General features: G+C 36.2%; 1 protein-coding gene across 1 annotated transcript; it reads left to right on the top strand.

The window, feature by feature from the left end:
* On the top strand, window positions 7631-11677 carry LOC109233305 (histone-lysine N-methyltransferase, H3 lysine-9 specific SUVH6-like). The gene is made up of 2 exons (XM_019399138.1): window positions 7631-8001; window positions 8989-11677. The coding sequence occupies exon 2, from the start codon at window positions 8989-8991 to the stop codon at window positions 11623-11625; it is 2637 nt and encodes an 878-aa protein (XP_019254683.1). The 5' UTR covers window positions 7631-8001; the 3' UTR covers window positions 11626-11677.

Here is a 15682-nt window from a genome sequence, read left to right as displayed (position 1 = left end):
CGACGTTGACCTAATAATTGGGGTGGGTAGATGTTCTTGTTAGTATACTGTATTTGTAAAATATTCTAGAAATATAAATGAACATAAACAAAAATGAACATAAACAGAAATGAACAACGAAATAACAGAAAACCAATTCGAGCCCACTGAATTCACAGTGTTTCCTAAAGGAATTTAATCCCCTCCTAGTACCCAAGGTTATGGATTATTTCCTCCCAGGATAGAACGAATTACACACTGGTGTAGTGGTACTTCAAACCCTAGTGTTTCAGCGAACACAAAGTTCGGTAGCAAATCACACTTACTGTTGCTTTGTTTGATGCTAAAAGTATGCAGAAGAAGGATGAGAAACTCAGAAAATCGTATTGAAATTCTGAGCAGAATAGTATTGTATTTATAGCTAAAGTTGGGCTGAAATCTGAAGAGGTGCAACTCTTCAGAATGGCTATTTATGCAAAACGGTCACAGCATAAATGCCATTACATAAATGGCTATTTACTCAACAATAAAGAGGGAAAATTGAAGAGGGTAGTTAATTTTCTGTTACCAAAACAGAAAAATAGATTGGAGGATTTAATATTAATATTTATTTTAATATTAATACTCTGTTATTAAAATAAATATTTAATAATATTTCTGTTAATATTTTACTATTAACAAATAAATTTGGTCCAAAAAATTAATCAATCAATCGATCATTTGACCAAATCCAAATCCAAATCCGAATCCGAATCCGAAGCCGAAGCCGAAGCCGAAGCTGAGCCGAGCGAACGACGGCGCGAGGCTTGCCTTCTTCTCAACTCTTTAAAAGCTAGAAGAAGAGCAATTGCTTATATACCCATAAAAAACCCTTCCTCTTCTAATATGGGACAATGTCCCTTTACCAAGGGGGGAAACTTAAAATTTCACTCAAAAATTTTATTTCCCTCCTTTTCCATTCACCCTCTTTTAAGTATTTAATATATTAAATACATAAAACACCAACAATCCCCCACATGAATGGGGAATGGCTATATCACGAAAGTATGCATGAAAAACTGTGTGATTCGCAAGCAAGGATTAGTTGTATCTGGATAAGTAGGTTTCCCTTTGAACTTTCCGTAGTGAACTTACGTCGGATATACTCGATCAATCGGTAGATTTGATATCTTTGAACTGTCGAACTTTGGTGTATACCTAGACAACCACAAGTCACACAACCAACCCTTAACCGTCTTTGGTTCTTATTGTTGTGTTCGTTTCAGCCATGAACACCGCTTGGTTTCGTAAGTGCATAGAGAACTGGCCTTACAAAGTTCTCCTTGAAGCGGCTAACACTTCACACTTACATAGGTGATTCCTAAACGTGTCATCCCGTAGATACACTATTTGATATACCCCGTATCAAATTTACAAATCATTAAAAAGCCTTAATGCTTTATCCTTGGTACTGAACATTGTCTCATCACGAGAACGGACCAAAAGTTTAGTTGACAATGTTGAACCGTCATAAATGACTTTGTTTGATCTCCTTGAACCTAGATCTTGGGATCTCCAGTCTTCTAGGTAGAGTTACCGCCACTATGACTTGTTCTCGGCCACAGTCCCATTCCCCTTGATGACTTCTCAACTACCTCTCTTGTTAGGCCTTTTGTAAGTGGATCCGACACATTATCACTTGACTTTACATAGTCAATCGTGATAATTCCTCTAGAGAGTAATTGTCTAACGGTTTTATGTCTTCGTCGTATATGGTGAGACTTACCGTCATACATAACGCTCCCAGCCCTTCCAATTGCCGCTTGACTATCACAATGTATGCATATTGGTGCCAACGGTTTGGGCCAAAATGGAATATCTTCCAAGAAATTCCGGAGCCATTCAGCTTCTTCACCGGCTTTATCCAAGGCTATGAACTCAGCCTCCATTGTAGAGCGGGCAATACAAGTTTGTTTGGATGACTTCCAAGATACCGCTCCTCCACCAATAGTGAATACATATCCACTTGTGGACTTGGAATCAGTTGATCCGGTGATCCAATTTGCATCACAGTATCCCTCAATGACCGCAGGATATTTATTGTAGTGCAAAGCAAAGTCCTGGGTATGTACTAAATACCCCAAAACTCGTTTCATGACCATCCAATGAGATTGGCCTGGATTGCTCGTATATCGACTCAATTACTTATAGCACAAGCTATATCTGGTCGTGTACAATTCATGATGTACATTAAGCAACCCAACACACGAGCATAATCCAATTGTGATATGCTTTGGCCTTTGTTCTTTGCTAATGCAAGATTCACGTCAATTGGAGTCTTTTTAACTTTAAAGCCCAAGTGCTTGAATTTTTCAAGTACTGTCTTAATATAATGAGATTGTGACAATGCCAGACCTTGAGAAGTCTTATGGATCTTAATTCCCAGACTTAAATCAGCAACTCCCAAGTCTTTCATATCAAACTTGCTAGTTAGCATACGCTTAGTAGCATTTATGTTGGCAATGTCATTACTCATTATGAGCATATCATCCACATATAAGCAAACAATGACTATATGATTTGGAACATTTTTAATGTACACACATTTATCACATTCATTTATCTTAAATCCATTTGACAACATTGTTTGGTCAAATTTAGCATGCCATTGTTTGGGTGCTTGTTTTAATCTGTAAAGGGACTTAACAAGTCTACAGACCTTCTTTTCTTTACCTGGAACCACAAACCCTTCAGGTTGTTCCATGTAGATTTCTTCCTCCAACTCTCCATTTAACAAGGCTATCTTAACATCCATTTGATGAATTTCAAGACCATAAACTGCAGCTAACGCTACTAACGTTCGTATGGACGTAATTCTTGTAACTGGAGAGTATGTATCGAAATAGTCAAGACCTTCTCGTTGTCTATACCCTTTGACCACAAGTCTTGCCTTAAATTTGTCAATAGTGCCATCATCTTTCATCTTCCTCTTAAAGATCCATTTAGAACCCAACGGTTTATTTTCAGGAGGAAGATCAACCAATTCCCATGTATGGTTGTTCAATATGGATTCTATTTCACTATTGACTGCCTCTTTCCAAAACAATGATTTTGAGGAAGACATAGCTTCTTTAAATGTTTGAGGCTCATTTTCCAATAAGAAAGTCACAAAATCTAGTCCAAATGAAGTAGACATTCTTTGACATTTACTACGTCTTGGATCCTTCTGGTTAAGTGTACTTCCTTTTGTTTCTCCCCGAGGTCGTTTAGATCCTTCACCAATCGACTCACATTCCTTTTTATACGGATATATATTTTCAAAGAACTCAGCATTATCTGGTTCTATAACCGTATTATTATGAATGTCGGGATTTTCTGATTTATGAACCAGAAATCGATATGCTTTACTATTAGTCGCATATCCTATGAAAACACAATCAACGGTTTTCGGTCCGATTTTTACCCTTTTGGGTTTAGGAACTTGCACTTTGCCAAACACCCCCACACTTTAAAATAATTCAAGTTGAGCTTCCTTCCTTTCCATTTTTCATATGGAATGGATTGTGTTTTGCTATGGGGTACTCGATTTATTATTCGGCTAGCCGTAAGAACGGCTTCCCCCCACAAGTTCTATGGCAAACCAGAACTTATCAATAATGCGTTCATCATCTCCTTTAATGAACGGTTCTTTCTTTCTGCAATCCCATTGGATTGGGGCGTGTAAGGGACCGTTGTTTGATGAATAATTCCATATTCTAAACATATTTGTTCAAAAGGAGATTCATATTCACCACCCCTATCACTTCTTATCATTTTGATTTTCTTGTTAAGTTGCGTTTCAACTTCATTTTTGTATTGCTTGAATGCGTCTATTGCTTCATCTTTACTGTTAAGTAAGTAAACATAGCAATATCGAGTACTATCGTCAATAAAAGTTATGAAATACTTCTTTCCACCGCGAGATGGTATTGACTTCATGTCACAAATATCTGTGTGAATTAAGTCTAAAGGATTTGAATTCCTTTCAACCGACTTATAAAGATGTTTAACATACTTAGATTCCACACATACTTGACATTTTGATTTTTCACATTCAAACTTAGGCAATACTTCCAAATTAATCATTTTCCGCAAGGTTTTATAATTGACATGACCCAAACGTATATGCCATAATTCATTTGACTCAAATAAGTAAGACGAAGCTAAAATTTTATTATTATTTTCAACAACCATTACATTCAGCTTGAAAAGGCCCTCAGTGAGATAACCTTTTCCTACAAACATTTCGTTCTTACTTATTACAACCTTATCGGAAACAAAACACATTTAAAACCATTCTTAACAAGAAGTCCAGCAGAGACTAAATTCTTCCTAATCTCGGGAACATGAAGGACGTTGTTCAAAGTCACCACTTTGCCGGAAGTCACTTTTAGAAATATCTTCCCAAATCCTTCAATCTTGGCCTTTGAAGCATTTCCCATAGAAATCGTCTCATCGGGTCCAACAGGAGCATAAGTAGCAAAAGTTTATTTAACAGCACAAACATGGCGAGTGGCTCCAGAATCAATCCACCACTCTTTAGGATTGCCCACCAAGTTGCATTCGGAAAGCATGACACATAAGTCATCAACATCATCATGCTTTTCAACCATGTTTGCTTGACCCTTCTTCTTGTCTTTCTTCAGAGCACGACACTCCGTAGATTTGTGTCCGATTTTTCCACAGTTGTAGCAGTTTCCACTGAATCGCTTCTTGCTTGGGTTGTATTTTGGTCCAGAATCCTTCTTCCTCTTTTTGTTCTCTTCAACAATATTTGCTCCCATTATTGTTGAGTTTCCACGGCCTCTCTTTTCAGCAGTTTTGTTGTCCTCTTTGATTCTCAATCGAACAATGAGATCTTCAAGGGACATCTCCCTGCGTTTGTGTTTCAAGTAGTTTTTAAAGTCCTTCCACAAAAGAGGCAACTTCTCAATCATCGCTGCTACTTGGAATGCTTCATTGATGACAAGACCTTCAATGAAATTTCTGTTAGTAAAAATACTAAGATTACTACTTTCAACATCAGTATTAATTTGATTTATACCTTCAGCAAGGAGATCGTGAATAATCACTTGCAGTTCCTGGACTTGGGTAATAACAGACTTGCTATCTACCATTTTGTAGTCCAAAAACTTTGCAGCAATGAACTTCTTCAACCCGGCATCTTCGGTTTTGTATTTCTTTTCAAGCGCAGTCCACAATTCTTTTGATGTTTCCACGCCACTGTAGACGTTATACAAAGCATCCTCCAGCTCGCTCAGAATATAATTCTTGCACAAAAAATCTGAATGCTTCCACGCCTCAATTATGAGAAAGCGTTCAGTTTCTCGAGTTTCATCGGACAGCACAGGAACACCTTCCTTGATGAACTTCTGGAGACATAGAGTAGTCAAATAGAAGAACATCTTTTGCTGCCATCGCTTGAAATCAATCCCGGAAAATTTTTCGGGTTTCTCCTCCGGTGCCAATGATGCCGGTGTTGTTAGACTCGTTGAGGCATTGGCAGTCATCATTGGAACAGCTTGGTTCACATTATCATTAGTCATTTCTGTAAAAGAATGACACAAACGTTAAAATCACGTAGATTTTAATAGAGTACAAAACTACAAAGGCTTTACTCTCTAGAAATAGTGAGTACAAATACAGAAAATATATTAAATTCCTTAAGCTTGTTAGTATACTGTATTTGTAAAATAATTCTAGAAATATAAATGAACATAAACAGAAATGAGCATAAACAGAAATGAACAACGAAATAATAGAAAACCAATTCGAGCCCACTGAATTCACACTGTTTCCTTAAGGAATTTAATCCCCTCCTAGTACCCAAGGTTATAGATTATTTCCTCCCAGGATAGAACGAATTACACACTGGTGTAGTGGTACTTCAAACCCCAGTGTTTTCAGCGAACACAAAGTTCGGTAGCAAATCACACTTACTGTTGCTTTGTTTGATGCTAAAAGCATGCAGAAGAAGGATGAGAAACTCAGAAAATTGTATTGAAATTTTGAGCAGAATAGTGTTGTATTTATAGCCAAAGTTGGGCTGAAATCTAAAGAGGTGCAACTCTTCAGAATGGCTGTTTATGCAAAACGACCACAACATAAATGGCTATTTACTCAACAATAAAGAGGGAAAATTGAAGAGGGTAGTTAATTTTCTGTTACCAAAACAGAAAAACAGATTGGAAGATTTAATATTAATATTTATTTTAATATTAATATTCTGTTATTAAAACAAATATTTAATAACATTTCTGTTAATATTTTACTATTAACAAATAAATTTGGTCCAAACAATTAATCAATCAATCGATCATTTGACCAAATCCAAATCCAAATCCAAATCCGAATCTGAATCCGAAGCCGAAGCCGAAGCCGAAGCCGAAGCCAAAGCCGACCAAAACAGAAAAACGGATTGGAGGATATAATCTTAATATTTTGTTATTAAAATAAATATTTAATAATATTTCTGTTAATATTTTACTATTAACAAATAAATTTGGTCCAAAAAATTAATCGATCAATCATTTGACCAAATCCGAAGCCGAAGCCGAGCGAGCGACGACGACGACGACGACGGCGCGAGGCTTGCCTTCTTCTCAACTCTTTAAGAGCTAGAAGAAGAGCAATTGCTTATATACCCATAAAAAACCTCTCCTCTTCCAATATGGGACAATGTCCCTTTACCAAGGGGGAGACTTAAAATTTCACTCAAAAATTTCATTTCCCTCCATTTTTCATTCACCCTCTTTTAAGTATTTAATATATTAAATACATAAAACCCCAACAGTTCTTTGGGTAGGGAAAGTTAATACATATTTTTTTTTAGAAAAATACACGTGTCATTTAATGATTTGTCCATTTGATACGTCATCCGCAATTGTAACTCACGCATGAGGTTTGTTGGTCTTTGGTGTTTAGTTGACCTACTTCATTAAAGACTTGAAGTGTCTAACTGGAAATAGGCTCAGTTAAAGTGTTTGAATGATCGTTGAGGACAATTTAAAGGGGCTGTTTATGTATTTCGCCTTAATGTTATGCCATCTATGATTGAAAAAAAAGGTTACACCATCAACGAGCTTTAGCTAAATCAATTCAAATACCAACGAGACAAGAAAATAAATTTACTTTTACCAATATAAAAAGACAGGATTATGTGAAAATACATCCCACACATTGTCTCTGTTAAAATTGGCCATATTTATAATTCTTACCCGATTTAACCCACTTTATATATATTTTGAAATTTATTTTCACTATCTAGTCACATCATATAAAAGAAGGAAAATGATAACTGTTGAAAAGTTATGTGAGCTGGGCTATATTTAGACAGACTGTTGAAATGGTTTGGTGTGAAAAATAATTCTCATGGTCAAAGGTGTGTAAAGGGAATTTGGGTACAAATTTAGAGGTAATCTATGCATTGAACCTATGGATAAAATTTATTCACATTTAGTATGTGCAATTAATGACTATGTTTCGTATATGAACTTTAATCACTTAATCATAATTATGTGTTACGTAACCTCTTTCAGTCATTACTCTTCAAATTAAATTGTCTGAGTTGTACATATTCCATATATAAATTGGAGAGAAGGGGAAAATACAAAATATTTATGGTACCCATATTGCACTTGTAATGCTTGGAGATGAAGTTATTTTCATAGGAAAGGATTTTGGCAATTCGAATTCAAAAGGGAAAATAAAAGAGAACAAGAACAAAAGGAAAGTGGAAAGAACTCCGCCGACTTCAGAGTTTTACCTAAATTAGGATTGTAATTATGGCAATTTTGTATATGACTTCGGTGTAAACCTAAGAGACCCAATTTGAACAGGAATCGAACGCCTAGGTTTTTTTTACATGTATAAATAGCAGCTTGGTATCGGCATACTGCATACCCTTATTCGTCTTCTTCTTGCAGCAAATAATTTTTGTACAAGGGTTTTAGGTTTTAAAAGTATTTGGATCTTTTGAAGCCAACACTTGAAATCTTACTTCAGGTATGTTATTGCTTTTCTTGATGTTTCCTTTAGTTACCTGACACAATTTTCTCTATCTGTACGGTACATTAGGCAGTTCGATTAATTATAACGATATGCGTATATATAGGCATAACTTTTTATGTATGATCCTAGTCTGTATTTGTGTAATGTAGTGCTTTTCTTTCTATTTGGCTTCAACTCATTTCATCTGTTTTTACGGTAGATGACTTGTTTGGTCGAAACATTATAAGTTAGTTTATCACTTGTTTAAACAGCTTTCGTTGGATTTCGTCTGAGTCCTCATTCAGGGTAAGGTGCTTGAAGAACGCCTTGAAGCACACGGAGGAGGCACTTTTCTCGATGTGCATTCATCGCCCTACTCCTAGGACCTGTCCAATAGTTTCTACGCAAATCTAGGGGTCTTCAACAAAAACCAAAAAAGTCAAATCAAATCAAAAATCGTTACGACCGACAAATCTTTAGTTTGATTTGTTTTGGTTCGGTTTTCAATTTCAAGATACCGATATATACTTGGTTTGTTTTGTATTTAAGAAAAAATTTAGATCCCACATATTTTAAACATGGATTTCCTTATATGGTCTTCGAACATTCTCATCGCCTTTAGTTAGGCCTAAAGGTTTATTTTTTAACATGCTATCAGAGCCCAAGTTCATCCACAAATTTCTTTGTTTACTCGATGTTGGGCCTCCATGTTATTTTGTCCACGCTTTAAATATTTAGTCCTAGCTGTGCGAGAGGTGTAGGATCCCATATCCATGAAAATTAAAAAATGGATCTCTTTATATAGTTTTGTACAATTCTCATCTCATAAGCTATGACACAAATCCATCACTCACTTTCTTCTAATCAAGCCCTTGATCAAATCACTCCTACTGTCCAATCGATACCTACTATTGTTGATCAACCTTAATAATGCCTTGTCTTGTTAGATGTATATAAGCATATTCTTCGATTTCTTGTAATTTTTGCTTTATCATCGTGTAGATGTCTGTGTTAACGGAAACAAGTCCTTCAATGATGTGTGGGAAGAGATTGCATCAAAGCGTCTACGATGAATATCGAAGATGTCCGTCTGCGTTTAAGCGCCTAAAAGTTGATACTACCCGGAATTTTCCCGAAAATTGTGGTCCATTTATTTCTCAAACGAATGGAAGCGGTATTCAATGCTATGGTGATGCTGAGATCGTCCCAAAGTTTCCATCCACTACTAAGCGTGTAAAAGTTGGTGCTACGCGAAATTTTCCTCAGAATTGTAGCCCGTGCATTACTCAAATGGATGGAATCGATACTCAATGCTCTGCTGAAGTTGAGATCAAAAGTAGTTCTAGTGTTGCTTTGGAAATGTCTAAGTCGGGCAAGCCTTTAGGAGTTTTTGTGCCAAATAATTTGAGTGGTACCCCAGCAATCCAACCAAAAGATGTGCAAATGGATATGCCATTAACTCCTGGGAATCCTAAAAAGGATGATTTGGTTGAAACTGGTGCACCTCTAAAAGAGGTTGGTGATTCAAGTAATTTGAGAACCTTATGTGAGCAACTCCCACCTACTATTGGAAATCAACCTTTGAAGATGAAAGAAATTGAAGGTCAAAATGAACCTAGTAATGAAACAAGCAAGAGAATTCATCACGAAAAAGTATTTGGTGATGAATCCAAGACTAGCGTAGATGATGATGAAATTTGCATTTTATCCCGCTTCGAGTGGAGCTCTTTAAAATCAAGTCTCAAGTCTCGAAGTACTTGTAAGAAGGACGACAAGTGTGAGATCGTGCACACAGAAAAATTTAAGTGTCTAGAAGCGCTAGGCAAGTGCATGATTAATTTTGAAGATGCAGTTAATTTTGAGCCATCGCCTAAGACCGTGCGTTTTGAGCAACACAACAAATTATACAAAGGTGAGGATTTTGTCTCCAAAGATTGGGATCAAAATGACTTTGTGGTCATGAAGAAGCAAATAGTTCCGAGAGTTTCTCAAAAAGATTTAAGGAATTTTACTTCCTTGTGTGATGTTTTTGGTCAAGGATTGTTAACTGAATATGAAGATTTTTCTAAAGCGAATGAAGTTAGAGAGGCTCTGAAACTTTTTGATGACCTGTACACTAAACTTTTGCGAGAAGTTAAAGCAAAGAAATGTGAAGGACAGTCTAAAAGAAGTATTCATATAGAAGCAGCAATGAGTTTGAAGAATCAGAAAAAGTGGGTAAATTATGGGTGGACTTTTGGACATGTTCCTGGAGTTGAAATTGGAGATCAATTCCGGTTTAGGGCAGAACTTGTTATGGTCGGACTACATCGCCAATTTATTAGTGGTATCGATTATGTGAATATTAATAGAAAAGATGTTGCAATTAGTATTGTGGATTCTGGTCGGTACGCCAACGAGGCCATATCTTCTCAAACATTCATTTACGTAGGTCAAGGTGGGAATCCAAAAATTTCTGCTACGAGAGTGGAAGATCAAAAGCTTGAAGGGGGTAATCTTGCCTTGAAGAATTCCATGGACTCGGGATATCCGGTAAGGGTTATTCGTAGTCGACAAAGAGTGAAAGATGAAAAGAGTGATATAAGATACATTTATGATGGGCTGTACACTGTGACCAAGTATTGGCAAGAAAGAGGTCCAACTGGAAAATTTGTTTTCAAGTTTGAACTGAAAAGAAATTTTGGCCAGCCTAAACTTACTCGTGAGCTAGTGTCACAGCCAGCAAATTTAGCCAAGGTAAATCACTTTCATCCATACGTTAACAAGGACACGAAATCAGTTACGGAGCAGAAGTTTGTTGTGGACTATGATATCTCGCAAGGAAAGGAGAAGATACCGATCCCTGCTGTCAATGCAATAGATGATGAGAGACCCCCACCATTCACTTACATTACCAAAATGCAATATCCAGATTGGTATTATATTTCTATGCCTCAAGGTTGCAGTTGCACAAGTGGATGCTCGGATTCTGAGCAATGCTCTTGTGCTTCTAAGAATGGAGGTGAGATTCCATTTAACTCAAGAGGGGCTATTATTAGAGCAAAGCCACTTGTTTACGAGTGTGGTCCGTGTTGCAAATGCCCCCCTTCTTGCAAAAACAGAGTTAGCCAATGTGGTCCTCGGCACCATTTGGAGGTTTTCAAGACCGAATCCAGAGGATGGGGTTTGAGGTCACGGGATTATGTATCATCTGGAAGTTTTATATGTGAATATGTTGGAGAGTTGCTTGATGAAAAGGAAGCCGAAAAAAGAATAGATCATGATGAGCACTTGTTTGATATTGGCAACTATGATGAAGAAATCCCCGAAAGGAATAATAATAAGTTCGAAGTAGAGTCAAATTGTTCTCAGAGGAAGGATGAAGATGGCTTTACCCTTGATGCAGCAAGATATGGGAATGTTGGAAGATTTATCAACCATAGCTGCTCGCCGAACCTTTACGCTCAAAATGTCATGTATGACCATGGTGATAGGAGAGTACCTCACATAATGTTTTTCGCTTCCAAAAGTATTGCTCCATTAGAGGAGCTTACTTATCACTACAACTACCAGATTGATCATGTTTATGATGCAAATGGCGATCTGAAGAGAAAAAATTGTAGATGTGGTTCTCGTAAGTGTTCGGGGAGAATGTATTAAGAAGTAGTCGTGTAAACTATTGTATTTTTGATATTTCAAGTATGATTCTATATTTGTGTGCACTTCCATGGGGTTAATTTCGCCCGTGGTCACTCAACTTTGTTTCAATTTTATAAAAGTCATTCAACTTTCGTTTATAACTTAAAAGTCACACCTGACGACATACGGATATGATCATCACCAGAAAAATGACATGGCAAACTTTTAGTTATTTTTTATGCCACGTGAGCACATAGGATACCATGTGATATACTTGTGTTTTGTATAAACTGTCGGCTTAGGTTGTCTGTATTTGTGGGTATCCTTATTAAATTATTGCTAGAATGACAATTTAAAAGAACTTTCTTATGACTTGCATTTGTAATCCATGTGATTAATAGCTTGTTTGGCCAAGCTTTTCTAAACTTAGAAGTATTTTTGTTTTCAACGTTTAAGTGTTTGACCAAGATTTTGGAAGAAAAAATTACTTTTAAGGAGAAGCAGAAGCGTAGAAAAGTAGCTTCTCCCCTAAATGTATTTTTTTGAATAGCGCTTTTGAGGAAAAAATACACATAAAAGCACTTTTTAAAAGCTTGGCCAAATATTAATTGCTGTTCAAAAGTGTTTTTCAAATTAATTAGCCAAACACAAACTGCTTAAAGTACTTTTGAGAAAATCATTTATGGTTAATATACTGATTGTAGAAACTTGGCCAAACAGGCTGTAATTCATGTACAACTATATAGTACGTTTAAAGGAAAAAAATTATGGTTACGACTTTTCACATCCAAGCAAGAACAGGCACAACATGTATTAAATAGTCCAATACGTTGTTAAAATAAAGTGTATGGACATATACTACTCTTAATGAAAGATACAACATTGAGCAAATTTATATATAAAATCCTAAATGGATGCTGATGTAGCATGTTACCCTATGTGGTTGCTCACGTGGCATAAAAAATAATCAAAAGTTTGCCATGTCATTTTTCCGGTGATGATATATTCATATTCCATCATATGTGGCTTTTAAGTGATATGGCCAAAGTTGAATGACTTTTAAGTTATAAACGGAAGTTGAGTGACTTTTATGAAATTGAAACAAAGTTGACTGACCACAAGCGACATACAGTTGTCTCAGGTTTTCTTGAAATATCATTTGTTGATATTACAATTGTTGTAAAATGAGTTTTATTTGTTGTTGTTTTGACAAATTGATGATTGTGATTTGTTCTTTATGATATTTGGATCTTATTAATTAAATTTAAGCTTATTTGAGGTAGATTTGGGTGTTGAACAGTGTTTTAAAAGGCTTTTTCGGGACTCGCCTTGGATGGGGCACTATCAAAACACCCTGAGGCTCACATGTGGGGGTTTAGGTTTGCGAGGCTTACGCCCCAAGAGTCTGATTGTGCGCTCGAAACACGCCTAGTGCTTACTGCTCGGGGCTCGCCTAATAGTTCCTAATGCGAATCATGCGTCAAACCCTAATTAGCGCCCCTCAAAATTCTTAACAAATGAATAATTAAAGTTCTATTCATCTATATAAATATGAAATTGAGAGTAACTCAAAATAATAAGCCATAATATTGCATATTTATTAGTAGAGAACATCGTGAGAGTGAATATCATTTGTATATCCAAAATTGATCTTCACTTATTATATGTCTTAATTTCTAATTTCTATGTCTCTCAAAATTATTAAAGAGAAAATGCATAAGTACCCCTTGAACTAAGGCCGAAGTTCGAACTACACACCTTATCTTTACAGGGGTCAGATCACCCATCCCCCTGAACTTTTTCAAAATAGAATAAATATCACCCTAATTCTTGGGAAGCAGTGAAATATACATACCGCCACATGTCTATTTCGTAATTTTTGAACTTTTTTCTCTTTCTTTTCCTTTTTTTCTTTCTTTATCCTATTACACTTTTTCTTTTTTCATTCTTTCTTTACATTTAAATTTTTCAACCGTTCATGAAGATTCGTTCTTTGGTCCAGTCCTTGTTTGATTAGACTCTATGTATTAGGTTTGTTGCTTGTTTCATATTGAAATTTCAGGAACTCCATTTTTATCGGCGGGGGAATTTATTGTTACTGATTGTGAGTTTCGGTTTTAATTTTGTTATTCCAGTGAAGTCTACGTTCCAGTGGGAAGCTGGAGAGATAAGATCTGAATTTGGGTAATGATGATGGTGGCGAGTTGAAGATTAAACGGGTGAAGAATAAAAATGAGGCGGGGAAAGGAGAAGGTGGTGGTTACGTTATCAAGGTGGTGGTGAGAGTGAGAGGAAAAACAAAAAAATAAAAGAAAGGAAAATAGTTCGCCGGAGAAGGTCATCGACATTCATGGTCTTCGTCGTAAAAGAAGAAAAGAATAACAAAGAGAGTGATTTTTTTTAATTATAACAGAAGATTACAAAAAATAATTTTTTTCCGACTTTCTTTGCTTCACTCTCTCAAAGAGAGTTCTCTATGCCACCTCAGCATTTAGGGGGTTAACAATTGTACTATTAATTAGATAAGGTGTGTAGTTGGTGTAAATGCATAATTTTTGCCCTATCTTTTTCTTCTACATTTTATTTATATATATATATATATACACATATATATATATATATATATATATATATATATATATGTGTGTGTGTGTGTGTGTGTGTGTGTGTATGTGTGTGTGTGTTCTTATTTGTGGGTGTGTAGGTTTTAAGAGTTTTTATTATGATTTAATTAATAAAGGAACAAGAGCTTGGGCTAATTTCATTTTAAACTGAAATGGGTTAAAATTTCGGACCAAATCAGTGGCCCAATTGCACTGACCCGGTCCGGATAAGGCTGGCCAAGGAGGCAAGCAAAACGGCGTAGTTTCAGGGCAAAACTACGTCGTTTTAGCTAAAGAATCAGAGATTAAATCTCATCCATCCATATCCCTTTGATCCAACGACCCTAATTTAATCTTTACTTGTGCTATTTAAAGCCTAAAAAGGCCGAAAATGCCCCCATTTATTCTCTATTCTCTTTTCTTCTTCCTCTCTCCTCACCCTCTATTGCGGTCAAACGCACACGCAAGTATACGCGGTCGTCAAGTAATAAAGTGACTAAAAGTCAGATGTCGATCCCACGAGGACTTGTGATTAACTATTAACTAAATTAGACTATCCTAATTATCTAAACAAGAATTAAACCTAGAAGTATTTGATTCTAAACTAATTAAGTAAAGAAATATAAATAATGAACTTTAAACAGAGGAAGAGCAGATTTTTATGATATCAATATAATGAAAACGATCTAGGGTTATGGGCTATCTAACATTCCTATTGTATTCTTCAATTGAATTGACTAACTAATTTATCGAGTTTATTGGTTGACAGGGTTAATATTGCCCATAAGAATCTGTCGAGTTCTTACTGGCCTATTCAAGCTAACCTAACGCCTATATGTCTATGGAATTAGAATCAACAAGAACGCATTTATAATTCCTGTATTTCAACCAAGCAAGACAATTAGGTATATGTCTATCCTAATTGCGAATCCGTTCCCCGATGCCCAGGTTCAAGAACTTGCTCTACTCAATCCTATATGCAATCTAGAATTCCCACTTTCGAGTTCAACTCTAGATTCGTAGATAGTATTCAATTGGTGATCAAGCAATCAAATAATTAAGTGCAGGATTGAATAAATAAACCAATATAATAAACTAAGAAATCAAAATCAATATCCGAATAACAATAGTCATGAAAGAACCACAACCCTAGAACGTGGAGTTTAGCTCCACATAGACATGGTAGCCAAACAACAAATCATACAAACAAACATAAAAATTACTAAGTTTGGTGGAAGAAAAGATGAAACCCGATGAATTCCGGCCTCCACGGCGGCTCTCTGTCAAAAGTATGTCCCTCTCCCTCAAAATACCATTTTTCCATGTATATCTACCAAGTAGGGTTGAGCCCAAACAATTATACCTTCTCCAATGTGAAAAAGAACACTTTTCCCGGGTTTGACTAGCGCGGCCGCTTAGTGGCCCAGTGTTCTGCCTGACGAGCGCGGCCTGAGCGCGACCCCGCTATTGACGTG

This window comes from Nicotiana attenuata, chromosome 10 (genome assembly GCF_001879085.1).
Source record: "Nicotiana attenuata strain UT chromosome 10, NIATTr2, whole genome shotgun sequence".
NCBI classification, from domain to species: Eukaryota; Viridiplantae; Streptophyta; class Magnoliopsida; order Solanales; family Solanaceae; genus Nicotiana; species Nicotiana attenuata.
The sequence above is the reverse complement of the archived record's forward strand: the minus strand, read 5'-3'. Positions and strand labels throughout refer to the sequence as shown.

Coding starts and splice junctions, on each gene's coding strand:
- LOC109233305 (XM_019399138.1), top strand. CDS start 8,989: ATGTCTGTGTTAACGGAAACAAGTCCTTCAATGATGTGTGGGAAGAGA.